At 40.8% G+C, this 17,346-nt stretch overlaps 1 protein-coding gene across 9 annotated transcripts in view; it reads right to left on the bottom strand.

Annotated features, from left to right (window-relative positions):
* DISC1 (DISC1 scaffold protein) overlaps nucleotides 1-17,346 on the bottom strand; it is a 212,929-nt gene that overhangs the window by 177,632 nt on the left and 17,951 nt on the right. For 7 of the 9 annotated variants that reach the window (XM_075495878.1, XM_075495880.1, XM_075495879.1 and 4 more), the window contains exons 2-3: nucleotides 13,613-14,604; nucleotides 9,945-10,014 (exon numbers count right to left, since the gene is read on the bottom strand). In XM_075495878.1, coding sequence (XP_075351993.1) covers nucleotides 9,945-10,014; nucleotides 13,613-14,604 — 1,062 coding nt within the window. The remainder of the gene's footprint in view (nucleotides 1-9,944; nucleotides 10,015-13,612; nucleotides 14,605-17,346) is intronic. The other 2 variants (XM_075495882.1, XM_075495884.1) reach the window with 2 other exon arrangements.

Here is a 17,346-nt window from a genome sequence, read left to right as displayed (position 1 = left end):
AAAGTCAACACCTGTGCCTACAGTCCAAGACTAATCATACCTGACTGCCTCACAACACAACAGGAAGAAAACGAAGAAAAATTTCCCACATCTTTTGCACAACTGAAATCCTAGAGCTAGACAAAAATGTTATAAAACATATTTATTCAAGGGTACTTTTTAAGTATTGAAGTTATATTGTTATGCATGTGAAATTCAAGCTTCTGCCTCCTGTGTGCTTTCACTCAGTATGCCTCACGTACACCAGCTTTTCAGGATACATCAGTTAGTACCTCCTTGCAACATGCCTTTTGAAAGTTTATTCAGGCAGAGGCGGAAACCAAAAACAAGATTGTCTGAAATTTAGATATTGTAATTCTAGATCTTAGGTCAGCTGCACCTATTCCAAGTTTAGGGTTGGGTATTAGGACAGCATAGAAATATTTCAGGTACAGCACATCAGGAAAAAAATAAATCCGATAGAGACCCACTCATTTACAGGCAGGTCTTATTGTTGAGACCATTATCCCAGGTGCTCCAGACTGCAACGCTGTCCCCGACGCTTTGGTGCAATGCAACAAATGCTTTGTATGGTGCCATGGCACATACAAACCCAAATTGGTTTTGCTCTTTACTTCCGCTGACACAGTTTCTCAAGAAGTTGAATGAACCCTAGAGAGCTTCTAGCACCCAAACATTAAAGCCTTTTCTCTAAGATGCTATTTCTCCAGTGAGCTACCATTAGCAGGGAGACATAAGAGAGGCACTTGGGAATGCCAGAGGCATGCATGAATGAACATCCACAAGTAAGACAGATGAACAGTCCATTCTGCAATAACCTAATCAAAAAGGCTGTACATCTTTATTTGTATTTGGTTCCAACATCATGTCTGAATTATGCCTCTGATTCACAGCACTTCACTTTGCTTTTTGTTCAACTTTGCCATACATCAAACCAACCCAACTTATTAACTTCCTCTACTTTTTCACGCTTTAAAAATCTCAGTGGGCATGGAGACGTCCCAATCACTTCCCACTCCTCAAATCAAAACCTATCAAGAATCTTAACTAGTATTAGACTGGTAGGATGGTATTAACAGCAGAAGTTTAAAACTCACGTTACCTGGCATCAGTTCGGATGCTCCCACTGTCAGCATTTCCTAAGACTCAGTAACTCTTTGTCCAAAGCATGTTATTGTATAAGAGTCCTAGGAATTTGAAATTTCCCCTCTTCAGCTTTTTGATTAACGCTTATTGCCACAACCCTATCACTGTCCTAAGAGGACTAAAGACGTCCATGAAACAGCACATTTGCTACTTTTACCATCCACGGGCTAAAGATAAGAAAGGAATGCACAAAAGCTTGCATATGCCGAAGGCAGAGCAGGGAAGCATCGGAGAGGGCAGATGTGCCTGCAGAACTACAAACACATCCCAGCATGGGCAGTTGGGTCTGGGCACGTGGACAGGGATGACAGGAGGGAAACCTCAGGAGAAAGGAGAAGTTAATTGACTTGAGGCAATCCCACTTTGCAGAGGAGTTTGGCAAGTGATGGAAGGTCTGCAGAGATCTCCAATAAAAGCATCTTATTAAGGAATTCGACCAGACACCACCCAGCAATCAGCAAGCAGCGTTATCACTTCCTCACAGAGGACTTGCACTGGAAGACTTTCATGTTTGCTTTTAAATGGTAGTCACGGTCATTCAGCATCTTTTTAATCCCCAATTACACAGAAGTTGCATTACCATGCCATCTAGAAGCTTCTGTCCATGTCCAGTCATTTATTAAGCAGACAATAATTAAAAAGAGCAGGTGTCCCCCCCCACTCCCTTAAAATATTTATATCTGAAGTGTAAGACAAGGGCAGGAAAATCAATTTCTAGTTGGTTGAATTAATAGTCATACTGTCTCCAGTGGTCACAGTGCAAATGAAAGACAATTTTCTTATCTGGAGTTAATATTTCTAAAGAGCAAGGGAAAGATAAGTCTGTCCTGAATATAAAATTGGGCTGCATGATTTTGCAAGTGCAAAGTAAGCAGATGGGCTGGATAGCAGGAGAGCCGTGTCACTCACTCAGTGGGTACTGTCCAGATAGCATATCAACACTTCTCCCAAGTTACACCCATCAGAGCTCTATGCTTCAAACTGCAATTCAGCAAGTAGGCTCTTAAATTATCCATAATTGCTTATTTTGTTCCGATTTTTTCGTTGCTTGTTTGTTTGTAAAAGACTAGCCAGGCTGTCTGGGAACAGCTTGGCTGCATCATGGACTGAGAAATAGAGCCCGACTATCATAGGAGGGGTAGCCCGCGGTGTCAGTTTTAGACAGCAGATGGCTGGGAGTAGAGAAAGCTTCCAAGCACATGGTATGCCAAAACTTCAGCAATTTTCTTTTTGTCAAGCAGTTTCCAGAAACACAAGATGTAGCTCAACCTCTTCATGCTGGCCAAGATTAAAATAATAGACCATAGCAGAATCCCACAAAATACTACCGCTTCCTAAAAATATGTAGGCTGCACAGTCTAAGCGAGATACTGCATGACTACAGCAGCTTCCTCTCCAATATTGGCTAAGGAATTAAGGATGCAGAAAAAACAACTGCATTTTCAATGTGTGGGCATAAGCAGACCAACAGCAAGACCTTCATCTACCTCAAAGACACATTCTGACATTATACAAGCTGAACAACTGGGCTAAAATAAGGGTTCACATCAAAAATGTTTCAAGAAGTTGCTGAAGATGCATGTGCTACACATATAATAAGCAAATACAAGAAGCAAAAGTACCCAGAAATGTATACCAGACCTCGCCCTCATAAACATTGGCCATTACTATATTGTTTTAGTATGGGGGGGCGGAGTCTGACAGTTTTCCAGCTGTCTCCCTGACACTAAGATAAGGAGTTTCAGACCTTTAAATTGTGACTGGCTCAACTCCTGTCCCAATTATGTGATTTTTTAAAAAAAAAAAAAAGTCAATAGCAACTGGATAAGCCTGACACAGACTGCATTAAAAAAAAGTGATGTCATTACTGCTGCTAGTAGACAGAAGCCAAGACCAAGCACTTGAATGACAGCATCTTGGTCCATAGTTTCAGCTAACACCAAACAATAAATGGATATGGACAAAAAAAGTCTTATCTTTTCATTTCAGATTGGTGTCTTAAACAGAGAAACCCAGGCAAGGTGGAAGAGTTGCAAGGCTTGTGCTGCTTCTGTTTTGTTGCAAGGAAAATTAAGTCTAAGTTATACTTCACGTAAGCACTTACTTTCCTTAACCACCCAAACCTTCTGTGGAGGTTATTTGAGTTTGTCAGAGAAAGACAGGATAAACAAGATCCCTGCAAACAAGATTTGGTTTTGAGAATTTGTACAAGCCCTCCCTCTCCATCCTTTTAATAGCTTTACTGGAAAGTTATAAAAATGAAAAACGAAACCCAAAAAGACTTACCCACAGATTTCAGGAAGCTTCTACAAGCTCATGACCAAACAAGGCTCTAACAGTATAGCACAACAGAAAGCACTATTTGTCCCATCCACCCCAAACCCATTTCCAATTCAGTGGCCTGCAACTGCAAGTTACAAGCTCACAGTAGTCTCCCGTGTCACACAGAAGCTTTGCCCCTTCAGCATCCACTCCCTTCTATTTAACCAGTAGCCTCAGATACAGAGCTTTGCTCAATATACAGCTAGGTTTAAGGATTTTAATTCCACAGGTACACGCCATCCTGAAACAAGTACAATCCAAAGTAACATGTTTTTTGCGAGTTATTTCCAGATATAGCTTCTCTCTCGAAGTCACTGTCCTTCCTCAGAAAGAAGCCAACTTGCCTTCATTTCTGTGTCCTAACAGCCATCCTGTCAAGCATTTTAGTTCAAAATAATAGAAATACAGTAAAGCAGGGATTCTATCGAACCCTCATCTGCAAATAGCTCTTCCAGAAAAAAAAAAAAAGAAAAAAAAAAGAAAAACCAAAATATACCACCCACCTGTTTGAAGATCAAATTGGTTCAAATGTTAAAGTGCTATTTCTAGTCATAGCTCTTAAAAATATTTTTCTAGTTGACCCTGCAAAAAGAAATTTGGCAAGACCAAACTACTATACACCTGGCCAGGAGTTTGGGGTTATTGCACAATTCAGCTTTTGCAAGTACCACCGTAAGAAGTAGCCAAGATCTCCCTCCAAATAACGTTTAACAAATGACATTTTCAACCCAGACATTACTTAACATTATGCTCTATTGTTTTCTCTCTCTACGGTTGCCTTAAAACAAATAGCTGGTTCAAGTGAGCAACACCACCTCTTCTAGTGTAAACGTACAGGAGGCTAACTGCTACAAAGCCTTTCCTTTCCCTTCCTACACTGGTCATTAATAGAAAATGTGTGAAACGAGACTCTTCAACTCCTACACAGCGCAGGGTTCTGCCCTTAATGCCCTGCAGATCCTGATACATGGAAAGGACAATTGGTATGAAGAGCTCTCAAAGAACACAAACAAACACTATTTTTCTGCAGAGCATGCAGTGCACAAGCCCATGGCAGCTCACCAACTCAAATAGCTCAAGCTTTGAGACTTCAACTAAAACAATTGAAGGCTCACATGATGGTAAATGTATTTACAGCATGAATTTTCATTGTCAAGATAGGATAGGCTTTGCCATGACAATCGTAAAGATTTCTATGTTCTAGCTGCCATGTTGGACTGAGGAGGAGTTACTCTGATCTATTCAACAACCTTCACTAGAGAATCGGAATTCTGAATATAATCTGATTGCACAGGGAAGTTACTGTTCCCTACCAGTTGCAAGCAGTGAATCCATACGCTCACATTCCTGCACACAAGAATTTCTTAAAAAAATTAAATTAAAAAAAATCAGTAGTTCTGCAGAAACTTATTTCTGAGTAACAAGATGGAACGGGAACCAGTAGTGGAGTTCAGCAGCAAGACTCAGTCCTGACAGTTACCAATCCATTTGCCCTTTGCATCAAGCAAGGTTGAAGAGTTCAAGAAGCAAAGAACAAGAAAAGGATTTTTAAATGTTTGGGCAACAGATTTGTACTGAGCAAAATACACTTGCTTCCACTGCAAGCATAACTCCCACAGACACAAAAATATGCTGCCTTTTTTTTTTTTTACCTCCTGTATTCAGCAGTGTGTTTAACCTTGGAGCTGTCAAGCTCCATCATGAATAATGAGCCATGACAACACTCCAAGTGATCCTTGGAGAACAGACCAATTTTTACTATATGCTACGCAAGGCAAAACACTGTTATCATATTCCCATGGTACTGTACCTGCTTTGAAAATATACAGTAATGTGGCCATCAAGAGGAGACCACAAGTAAATACAGAAAAAATAAGCTACTTCCTGATACTTCATCACCTACAAACACAGAATGAGCAATAAAACATGTAACATCCTAACAGTTCCTATTTAAAACTAAACCAGGACTGAGAAGGAGATTTGTCTCGCTGAATATGCATTTCACACAAACATTTCACAGCCGAGGAACATCTGTGTTTTAAACAACCCATGGTTGCTACAGTATGAAGAGAGAGCACCCTGCAGGTCTCAGCACCATGCTTGGTGACCTCTAGCAGATGAGCATGAACATGGGACGGGAGGGCGGCCTCTGCCCCAAGCAGCCCCCTGATGCTCTCACAACAAGCATGCTCTCACAACAAACATACCCCCCCATACACATGGCATGGCCAGAAAGTATAGGAAGTGTAGTTACTTGAATGACTGATTGAAGCTCCTCTGCACCAACACCTTAACCATGCCAAGGCAGGTCTTTAAGAAGGCACAGCACAAGTAAACAAGCAATGGCAAAAGCCGTTTCTGCTGTGCACCTCCCAAGCTTGAGAGGAGGAGGAAGACAGAGCAAATAGATTCATCTAAAGAAAGGAAAAACTAGGAAGAAACAAGCTGAATATTTAAACATGCATTTACTTCTCTCCTAAACAACAATGGAGGGTTGTGGTTTTAAATATCCCTTAAAAACAAAAATCATCACCTGCTCAGGAAATAAATGCTAATTCATTAACATGAACCTGGAAAACATGCACATTCTCTAACACAACCAAGCAGCCAGCATCTGTTCTGTGTTTCTGCAAAGGGGAAAAACAAATATATCCTTATTCCTGACCTGTTTGCAACAAGGTATTTGTTCATGGCTTTGTAGCGGGAAAAACTTGCCTTTATTTCTGTGCCATTTCCTAGTCTCATTGCCACAACCAAAAACCCAGTGCATCACTTTCCCCTCTCTGTAGGGGCATCACTTTAGTTACACTTCAATTTCAAAAGTCACTATAAACTGTGGGAGCTTTCAAAAGCTTCTGGAGAGCAGGAAAGCAGCAGTATCAGACAGTAGATGCTTGCCTTTCCTCAAGTTGCCGAGTTTTCGGTGTCAGACAGCATAACCCAGTCCTGAGCACTTTGAGGAGTTTTAAGCACTAACACACCTCCCTCCCACTGAACTGCTGTTAAAAACCGAGCCGTCTCCTGCAAGACTGGATGGCTGTCAGAGAGCCAAAGTCAGAAAATCTCTTGAGTTCTTGTCTATGGTAGAAGTTGGAGAAGAGCCTCTACCACTGAAGCAATGAGACAGTTAGACATGATAAGGTATTTATTGACAATTTAGTTTTCCATTTGGGGTATAGCCACCATACCCCACCTCCACTTGCTCTCCTTCCCCTCTGCTCACCTCTTCCACATACGGGGCATTTCGCAGCTACCCACATCACACGAGATCTCCCCTTCCTCTGCAGCACTCCCAAATCAGCAAGACCCATGCTACCACCACACACAGCACTACCACGATCTCCGGTTCAAAACAGTTCTGCTCTTAACAGAGGACTTGCTCTGTACTCAAAGTTGCCCCCCAAATTACAGGGACAGTAATTTTCTTTTTAGCATTATAATTAAAATGTCCTCAGCCCTCCACATACACCATGTCAGTTTCTCCCACTCCCTGATATTTCCATTTATGCCCCACATCACAGTTCTGCATGTTTAGCAATTCTGTTCCCTGCTAGCAATATTTAGCAATAAGATCCCTTTAAAGAAGGCTAATTACAGACTTCACTTGAACAGAAATTGGTACTGGGCCAATCTGTAAGCTCTTTAATAAGCTTTCAGACTTCACACCAGACAAGACTTTGCTCTCCACCAGGAGCAGCAATGTAGCTCTAAAAGCAAAGGTAGAAAGCTTGCTGCTGCAAGAGGAGGAGGGAAGCTCTAATTCTTCTTGCAGCACCGCACCTTCTCCATGTGAGCCTTTTCCTGGAGATACACTGCCCATGTTTCACAACAGAAAAACTAAAGAAAGCCAGTTCAGATATCATGAAAATAATGAAAAGTAGTCACAAAAAAAAAAAAAAAATCTGGCTGACAGTTTTATCAGAAAAGGAACAAAGACCAGTATGACAGAAAGTGGGTCAAGGACTCAAAAATTAGGTATTGATAACATTAAGGATGCATGGTCATGTATCACAAAGGAGTGTGGCATTTTCTGAAAACACTTGTGTGAAGATGGATTTCAAAGGGATGGAGGAACCCAAAGCAAAGTCTCTCAAGCCCCTCAGTATCTAGTCCCGTATCAGGACAAATGTTTCTGTCTATATATGCCAGACTTAGCACAGAAAACAGCAATCCCACCCGTGGATGCTCCTCTCCACCTCTGTACCGCTGCCACTTCTGCTTTCTGTAAGCTGTGCCCACAACATCTGGTGAAATCACATTTCAGCCAGACCATTTTCCTGAGGGGAATTAATGCAAGACTCTGCAAACCACCCTCCATGCTGTCTCCCTGATAACTAGGGTGGTAACTGAAAAAAATGACAGTCAACAGAAAGATGGTCCTGTTTTGAAGATACAAGACTAGCACCCAGGAAAACTACACAAGATCCTTCTGTGAAAGGTTAGACAAGCCATCATTTTCCACTGTGGTCAACGACTACATGGCATCACATGCAGATGTCACACCTGATATACTAAAATAATTGCTGTCAGAGTGGCTGACTGCCCAGAGAATCCCAGCTGGAATCTGTGGGAACCACACGCACTGAGTACACAGCTGTCGGGAAGTCTCCAACTGGGAACTCAACCCACAGGCACTTAAAAAAAAGAAGAGTTATGAGCGTTACACATGTAAAGCATACACATCAATAATGTCTATTTGACAGAGATTAAACCCATGAATATCTACAACATCCTCAGCTTTTAACGCACCTAAAGGTTTTCCCCACTGGGAGATGCCACACTAAAAGAATAACTTGTGACAATAGCAGACTTTTCTCCTACATACAGGAGAGCCTTTAAAAGCCCAATAGAACCACTCTTGCAAAACGGCTACACACCTACTCCCTAGAGACTATTAGAACACATTTTAATCATCTTGGGGGACACCTTTGGGGGCAGGGAAACAGAGGCATGGTACAACTGCAAAGTTTCACACATTAGATTTGAAAGGCAAACAAGTCTGATCACTCGCCAACCCCTATGTCGTCGTTTAACCCAGTCAGCAACCAAGCACCACACAGCCACTCACTCATCCTCCCCCTCAATAGGACGGGAGAGAGAATCGGGGGGGGGGGGGGGGGGGGGGTGTAAAACCCATAGGTTGAGATAAAGGCAGTTTCACAGCACAGGAAAGGAAGGTAAAATAGTAAACATAATAATGATAAAAGAATACAAAACAAGTGATGCACAATGCAATCACACCAGCCACTGACCGATGCCCAGCCCGTCCACAAGCAGCGATCGCTGTCCCCCAGCCAACTCCCCCCAGTTTCTATACTGAACATGACATCATATGGTATGGAATAGCCCTTTGGCCAGTTTGGGTCAGCTGTCCTGGCTGTGTCCCCTCCCAGCTTCTCACTGGCAAAGCATGGGAAGCTGAAAAGTCCTTGACTAGTGTAAGCACTGCTTAGCAACAACTAAAACATCAGTGTGTTATCAACATTATTCACATCCTAAATCCAAAACACAGCACTATACCAGCTACTAGGAAGAAAATTAACTCTATCCCAGCTGAAACCAGGACACCCTAAAAGCTGAGAATAAAGAAGCGTCAGGAAAGGAACTACTCTATCCCAGCTGAAACCAGGACACCCTAAAAGCTGAGAATAAAGAAGCGTCAGGAAAGGAACTATCTTTTTCCAGCCTTATTCTCTGAAGTACCCATGCAGATTTTACTGAAACATTTGCAGGGCTTCCCAACCGAAGACAGATCTAGCAGAAAGAATTTAATCTAGACCCTCAAGACTATCAAAACATGAGTACCTGAACACAGACTACCATAACAGGAAACAATAAGAAACCCAAGACACATGTTAATAGATGTTCTAATTATTAATGCCTACACACACAGAGCTTATCAGAAGTGCCAAGGCATTTGAAAGGAAAAGCACTATTCAAATACAGATATTTGCCAGCAGCTGTATCACCATCATATTCTCTAGCTGGTTTTGATTCAACTCAGTGGACATCAAGTTAATCCCACAGGACAGTATCATTCACTTATTATAATAGCTACTGACCTCATTTCTGTGTTTGAGCCCTGCTGTAGTGTCATGACTAAATGTGGCAAGCAACAAATCACAGTCTGCCAGTGCCAGTTCTTTCTCCTTTCAAAGCTTTCATTCATTTCTGCATTTTTTAAAGTCATGCTGCTTCAAAACAGCTGATCCAGATGGTGGATATTCAGATTTCAACCTTCCCACATGGTGATGTGGCTCAAGAAAATAAAAAACTGTTGCTACCTGCTGCTGACCTACTTCTTTCTTTAATTTGTTTCCTAACATAGAACAGAATAAATACAGTTCATTGAACTAGTCTTCCACACCTAACCATTACTATGTAGCAAACAGAAAATAAAATTAATAGAGGAAGGAGGGAGAAGGGAAAAAAAAGCAGCATGATCCAGTCGGGGGTAGGGGGGGAGCAACTCTCACCTCTATCATAGTCATCTTCCTCTATTGCTTTTTCCTGAAGCCTCTGAAGCCGTAAGATCAAGGATTTTATCTATGCAAAGAGAAAAAAGTTAATTATGAAGAAGTTGCATTTAAAACTATTTAGACTATTAACCTCTATATAACATAAATTTAATGGATTACTACATCACTAGAACGGCCCAATTTTGAGAGTTAAGCCCAATATTTGTTAAATGGACAGACCTATTTGAAAGTCTGCTGAACTACAGCTACTTCAGCCAAGCATGGCTTTAGTCCAAACACATACAGAGAATAACAAACAATATTTCTTGAAAAGCAAAGGCATCATGTGATCATAGGATATTTTTCACCCTTTGAATAAATCAAAGTAAGGATTATCAGAGGATTCTGTCAGCATGACACATACTCCTATATTGTACTCAACAGGGTGTTCTTGAGCCCATTCTAACAATTTTTTGCCTATATGAGTTTTGCACAGAACAAATCCAGAATTTGCGTATGCAAACCACATTTTATTCTGTAAGTAAAAAAAGAAATATAGTATGAATATTTTGGAACAAGTATACTCATGTTATGGCATAGAAAATTGCATTCACATGCAGCCAATGAAGTTTCATTAAAATACAATTTAGGCTCATCTACTTAACATTGACATTTGCATTTTCAGAAATGTTCACACTGCAAATGCTAGATGGGGGAAAAAAAGCAAAACACCAAAAACACCTATACCACATAGAGAGTGCCCATTCACACGCAAAAAGAAACTCTTACCATAATAGTTTTATTTCAAAAGTTACTGGTTCTTTTTGTTAACATGAAGGGTCTGGACCAAAGTTCCGAATTTACTAAAATTCACAAGGCCAGGCGTACATTCAAAGACCATTACAAGTTTTTACTGTCAGAAGAATTTGGTTAGAAGGTAGGCAGTCCTCTCCTCATTGCCATGCCAGCCACAACCTAACATGGCTACAGTTACAAGACTGAAAAGCATCTTCTTATTAAATTTATACATGACCTGTACCAAACAAGCTATTATCAGCACTGAAAAAGGCAGGCCTGGAAAAAGAAGCAGCATATATTCTTATAGCCCAAAGCCTGAAAGTGCTTGGGAAAGCATTTTCCAACACAAGAAAATCCATACTTTAGACATTCTGCATTTACAAGAGATTTTGCTCCCCCCGGAAACTCCTTCATATTTAAATCCCTGTATTTAAACTCTAAATTGCATAGAGAAAAATAGGTACAGCCAGTCAACAACTTCATAGAAACACTCAGTTATCATGACTACACAATCAACACAGAAATTAGGCAAGACATTTAAATTAATGGTATCCCTTCTAAATATGGTATATCAAAGTGGACTAGTCAGAAAAGAACTATAAAAAATAAAGCCAGAAAAGAATGAGATAATGCTTGATTAATAATAGGCTATAGGATGCCCTAAAGGAAAAACAAAAGCAAACAAAAAACCAACATTGTATATATTCACTTTCTCTCAAGGCTTTATTTTGTTTTTCACATCCTGAAAGTCCAATCTTTTTTTCTCTGAGGCTAGCGAAGAACATGTAACATATTGAAGGGAGGAGCTCTGAATCCTCACCATAAATTGTTCTCTGTATTTTATGCTATAGTTCTGATAGAGTTTTAATGATGCCTGCAATAAGAATGGTTCAAATGACACTTTTTTCATATATACGGCGTATAACAACCACCCATACCAAGAGTACAGCGTTGCTGCTGTTTGCAGTGTTTATCCCATCATGTGCTCACAGTGGCAGGTCATTTAAAGTCTGCTTGGGTACCACAGCCCAGGCATGCCCATGGCAAACTGACTGATGCTGTCACAGTAAAGTGCTTTCTACTTGCAGGCTGGTAAGACGTTTGGAGCTCAACTAATCAAAGAGCTGCTTCAGCATGGCATGTCCTGTATCTGTACCATGTGATGACCGCTTTTGTTTTTTAATAAGTACAGAAAAAGCATAATTTTAACAACTTTGGTATCGTCTCCTTTTCTTGACTACAGTTGCCTTTGTTCCTTTCTGAAAAGTTTGAGACTTGCTCATTATCATTACAATAGGAAGGTGCTTCAAATTAAACATACACGACTGGCTAACCAAGGGCAAAAACATCTGAGGGCACAAATCCCCAGTTCTCCATTCAATGAATTAATGAATACAGAAATTAAAGATAGCAATGTTTCTTTTGTGCCTATCAAATAAGCATACTGAAAAGATAGAAAAATAATTTCCTATTTTGATTGTTACGTATTCCCAAATTTGCAGAGAATTAATTTCCCAAACCATCCCAGACTATGGGCACATTGTCATTCCAGGCATGAAGCCAAAGAAACTGCTCCATGTGTGAAGTCTGTAAATAAGAGAACCTAGTCCGACTCCTACACGCGTCCTCTATGAAAAGTAAGTATTAAAGAGCATCGTAAGCCCAGGTCAGATATCATGGAGACTAAAGTAACAATAAAAGTTTCTCAATCTTCTGTCTTACCCAGACAGCAGGACTGTGCAAAGCGTCCCCAGAGCAGGTTGTTTCATCAGGCCTAAAGACAATACAGTGCATCTCAGCAGATATGTCTGAGCTGAGAATTCACAAGAACCTGGGTTTCTGAAAGGCGTCCTAGAAACTCAGGGCACTAGTGAGACACCAAAAAAAAACAAACCAACAAAAAAAACCACCACAACCAAAAAAAAACCAACAAAACACCACACCACCAAACCAAACCCACCACAACAACAACAAAAAAAAAAAAACCCACCACACACTTAGTGCATCTTGAACAAATCTGTGAAATCCATCGCGTCCACATTAATCTCTGGATTACTACTTCCTGCATGCACAATAAAGCCAATATTTGGCTCCTTATCACAGATAAGCTCAGAATGGTTTCCCTCCTATGCCCACCCTGCCATCCCAAAAACTGTATCACAAAACAACTGATCCTTCTTAAGGTTTCCCCACCCCTCTCCCACAAAGAGCACAGTGAATGAGACTGCCTGTTTATGTGGCAGGTATACATGTGGGTATGCACATGTGTAAAAAGAAAGACTCCTGACTCAACAGCCCAGTATTCCTCTGGGGTGGAAGGAAAAAAAAAAAAGTTCAATTCCCAATCCAAGTTAGAGCAGGAACTTGACGACCTCCGTTTTGTTTTGTGCAGGGAGAATACTCATCTATTAGATTAGAGGCTACTCTCATACAGGTGCCTCACTCCAAGAAATCTTTGGCTAAGCTCACACATTTCCAATTACAAAGTTTAGTGTTGTTAAATCATGCTGCTTCAAGAAAAAGAGTTCTTACCACCCCCAAATTTTGTACTATATATACTCCAAACTGCAGACAAAACAGCCACCTATGAAAGAAAATGGTATTCATTGAATTCAGAAACTGATGTGTGACATAGAAATGAGAGGATCACAGTTTCAGTAGAACATAGGAATTGGGTACTGCAACATCACCACCTTTTTTTTTAAAGAACCAAAACAAAAAGGAAACCAGTTCTCTCACTTTTATCATGCAGACTGCTACTGTAAACCTCTACGAAAAAATGTCACAAAAGCCATTAATATCTCAACTCCTACATCAACTTTGACACTATAAATACAAATGTTTTGGGGGCCAGGAGGAGGAATCAAAGATGAAGTGAGATAACTAACCTTTAATGTACTGCGGTTGCCAAGCAGGCAGTCCTGTAGCACTGGTTCGTATTTTTTCATCAAAGTATCCCAGTTATGGTCGCTAACAGCAAAGCTACTTTCATAGCCTGAGGTGACAGAAGAGCCAGCAGATGCTGCATCTGAGGAATCTGTAGAATATGAAAATGTTGCATCTGTATCCGAGAGAGAGACAGTCTCACAGTCCTGTAGTTTATCATTTGCTGTGGTCTCATTTTCATACTCCAAATCCTCTCTCGGCCTGGAGGAGCAATGCAAAGCTCCCAAGTGCTCACAAGTCTGTGCTGTCTCCTCTGGCTTCTGCAGATTTCCTGCGGTGCTGGGATGCAGAATGTACTCAGCTTCCTTGACGGTTGACTTGCCTTCAGCATCGCTTACTCCACAGGACAAGTTCAGGGAGAGCTGTATGAAGCTGAAACTTGAACTAAAGCTATCGTGTGCACCAACAGACTGAGAAACAACATCTCTGTTTTGATATTCACAGTTGTTATTCACTTCTGCCTGATCCAAAGCATACATGTTTTGGGGCTCACTCACATCAGCACCGTAGCTCTTCCGCCGCATACAGCATACAGCAGAAACATCTCCTTTGTTTGTTGCTGCGGCAGGGTAAACCGGTATCACTGTGTTTTCTGACTGTGGACTCTTGTAACATGAAAGATTTTTGCAGCTCCCTGGCATATTTCCAGTAGTGGCCAACGTTGTTACTCCATTAGCAGGAACTACAGCACTATTTGCAACTGAACTACAGTGTAAGAATTCAAAGTTATTTTTGTATTGTCTGTGTAGAGAGCAGTTCTCCATGTCTACACAATGCTGCCTGCCATGTTTGAGCTCTTCTGGGTTGAACGGCTTGCAGGCACCCAGGGACTGAAACTCTACCTGTCGCTGAGCTTCTGGCCTCATGTATCCAGGTCTTTTTGCCAGTTTCTTTTTACAAGGAGAGCCTGCAGGCACTAACTGCTCCTGACCATCTGAGGGAGGGGGTTGGGAGGGGGAAAAAAAAAAAAGTCATTAAAGTGTTTCTGCAGTTTTCTAGGCTTAACATATTGTTGCATCTGAAAATAATTGTTTCAGGAACGTCAAAGAGCACATTGCTTTCCATTTCGACAAAACAAAGATACTGACCATACTGCAAATAAAGGAGAGAAGTTACCACCAGAGAACACTGTGAATATTCATCCACTTTCTAAAGAGTTTACACTTGCTTTTAAGTGAGCTCACCAACATAATCATGTCCATCAGGACACAAACCTGGGTAAGATGAACCACATCATCTTCCCCATACATAGCAGTGCTCTGCACTCCTTCATTCTCAATTCACTTAGCAGCACACTAAAGCACAGACCTAGTTTAAGTCTCTGATCCAGAGTGATTTTCAGACATACAAGCACATCTAGGATAGGACTGAATCTGCATCAAAAAGATAAGAACCATACTCGTAAAGAAATTTTGTGCATAATCTGTTGTTGCTCACACCCAGTTTCTTGTGTTCATATCCATGTTTTATTAATATGAGCAAGTGTTTCAGATTCTGCTTCCAGAACAGATGCGACCCTGTAACACTCCATGGATGCATATCTGTCAGTGTAATGAGATATTTTATAAGTTTTCATTTATATCTACTGTACTACCTATTGTCCAAAATGTGAAGTTGAAGGAAAAGTTTTGCATGGGGGACCATCAGTCCTAGAAAACTAATGCCACCATGTACTTGCTAGCATTACTGTAGTATTACTATATTTAAGAAAGGGCCTGTGCTCAATAGCTCAATTTCCCCACATATACCTTACTTACACAGATGAAAAGATAAACTTGCTGCTTGCAGAGCAGAATAGAAAGAACCAAGATAAAAAACCACAAAGAATGTTAAAAGTGGGAGATCAGAATGTGGTATCTTGTCTTTGTTTTCTGTACATTTCTAAACAAAAACAGGTAAAAGATTACATGGTAACTACTTTCAGTTTCTTATGGATTTACTGCTAGTCAAAAGGTATTCTGTTCTTCTGTCCTGCACACAGTCAATGGGAATACAAGCTCTGCACCATCATCCATTTTGTAACACAAAAACATATTGACCAGACCTATTTGCCAGAATCGCCCTTCCAAGGGATCTAGTGACTAGCTGAATTATGCCCTCAATTAGCTACCCTCTACTCACGAAACAGTATCAATTGCCAGAATCTCAGGTGTTAGAAATATTCTCATTACCCACACAGAGCTCCTTCAAAAACCACAAGTTTCAGAAAAAAAATTATTTATGTGCAATATATTTGATATTCATCTCTAATCACAACCCGTTATCAACTTTTACACCAAGACATGTGCACATAATCTAAACACCTCAGCAACTCTTAACGTGGGTCTCGTACACACCTCACTACAATGACATCCTATACAAAAATTTAAACGTTAGACCTGAAGTCTTCCCAAGAGACTTTTCCCAACATTCACTACACTCTCTCCAAATAACCTTCAACAAAAGCAATTTATACATTTTCCACGTACTAGAATAGTGGCACATCTCACCATGGGACTGCAGTTAAGCTTCTATATTCTGCTTCCTATCACCATAAATTAGAATACCCCAGCTGTCTCTTACGTTCTCTTTTGTCAGAGGAAAAAGCATCACAGAAACCAGAAATAAAAAAGGTCAGAGAGTCCATCAGCCTGTCTACTATAAAAAGACAGTGAAATGCTGTACTGGGAGTAATTTAATAGAAGTCTTAACAAATAGGAACCGCTCTTGGAGTAAGGGAACAAAAATTGAACAAAATGTTCTTTAGAATTTAATTCTTTTAGCTTATATACAAAACAGCAGCCTAAATTTGCCTTCAGCAGAAGAAATCAGTCATGCAGAAAAAAGTCATTCTAAGATTGGATATACTTTATTGCCGTTTACAAAGGGTAGTCAGAGACCTCATCTGTAACAATGGAAAAGGTCCTTTGGTTTAATTAAAATCAGTTTAAAATTGATCTCACTAAATCACTATGAAATTCTAAAGCAGACAGATAATTACAGCTCTTTAAACACCAAATTTAAACTAAGCTAATGTAAGTAAGGTTTCAATTGGCCAAATTGTTAGATATTTACACCAAGTGAACTGGATGCAATTCTAAAAATTATTGGAGCCAAAGTGGTACAATTCCAGTATCCTGAACTAGTCCGCACAAAACCCACGCATTTCTGCGCTCCTCCCCACATTTGCAGGTAACCCTCTAGACAGGTCTACCATTCCGCTCCTTTATGGACTCCAAGTCTGCCTCCTGGCAAGTCCAGCAGCACAGGTCCCTCACTTGGCTACCAGAGTGGCACCACTGCCTGAATTATACTCAAGATTATAGTCCAAGCCACGAGCCATTCAGAGGATGCTACGAGGACAGGGCTGCAGGTCCTTAGCCCCAGTGTAGCTGCACCTGAGCACAAGGCAGAGAAGGAGTGGACGGACACAGAGCTGGGACCAGCAACTCAACATGAAGACCTATGCCTTCCCCAAAGGATAAAGGAGGGAACAGGCGGCCGCAGCCTGACCCCCAGCTCCAACTAGAGAGCAGCCCCAGTGCCCTCAGCCACCACAAAATCCAGACAGGATGTTACTATGGCTTTGGGTATACTGTTTATGTGCTGTTCACCCTTCTGCCGTGTCCCTTTTCTGAAGACTAGGATGATTTCAGTTGTTTATCATCACATATCTGAAATTTAGTTACAAAGACTT

The sequence above is a fragment of the Mycteria americana genome, chromosome 3, assembly GCF_035582795.1.
Source record: "Mycteria americana isolate JAX WOST 10 ecotype Jacksonville Zoo and Gardens chromosome 3, USCA_MyAme_1.0, whole genome shotgun sequence".
Lineage (NCBI taxonomy): Eukaryota > Metazoa > Chordata > Aves > Ciconiiformes > Ciconiidae > Mycteria > Mycteria americana.
The sequence above is the reverse complement of the archived record's forward strand: the minus strand, read 5'-3'. Positions and strand labels throughout refer to the sequence as shown.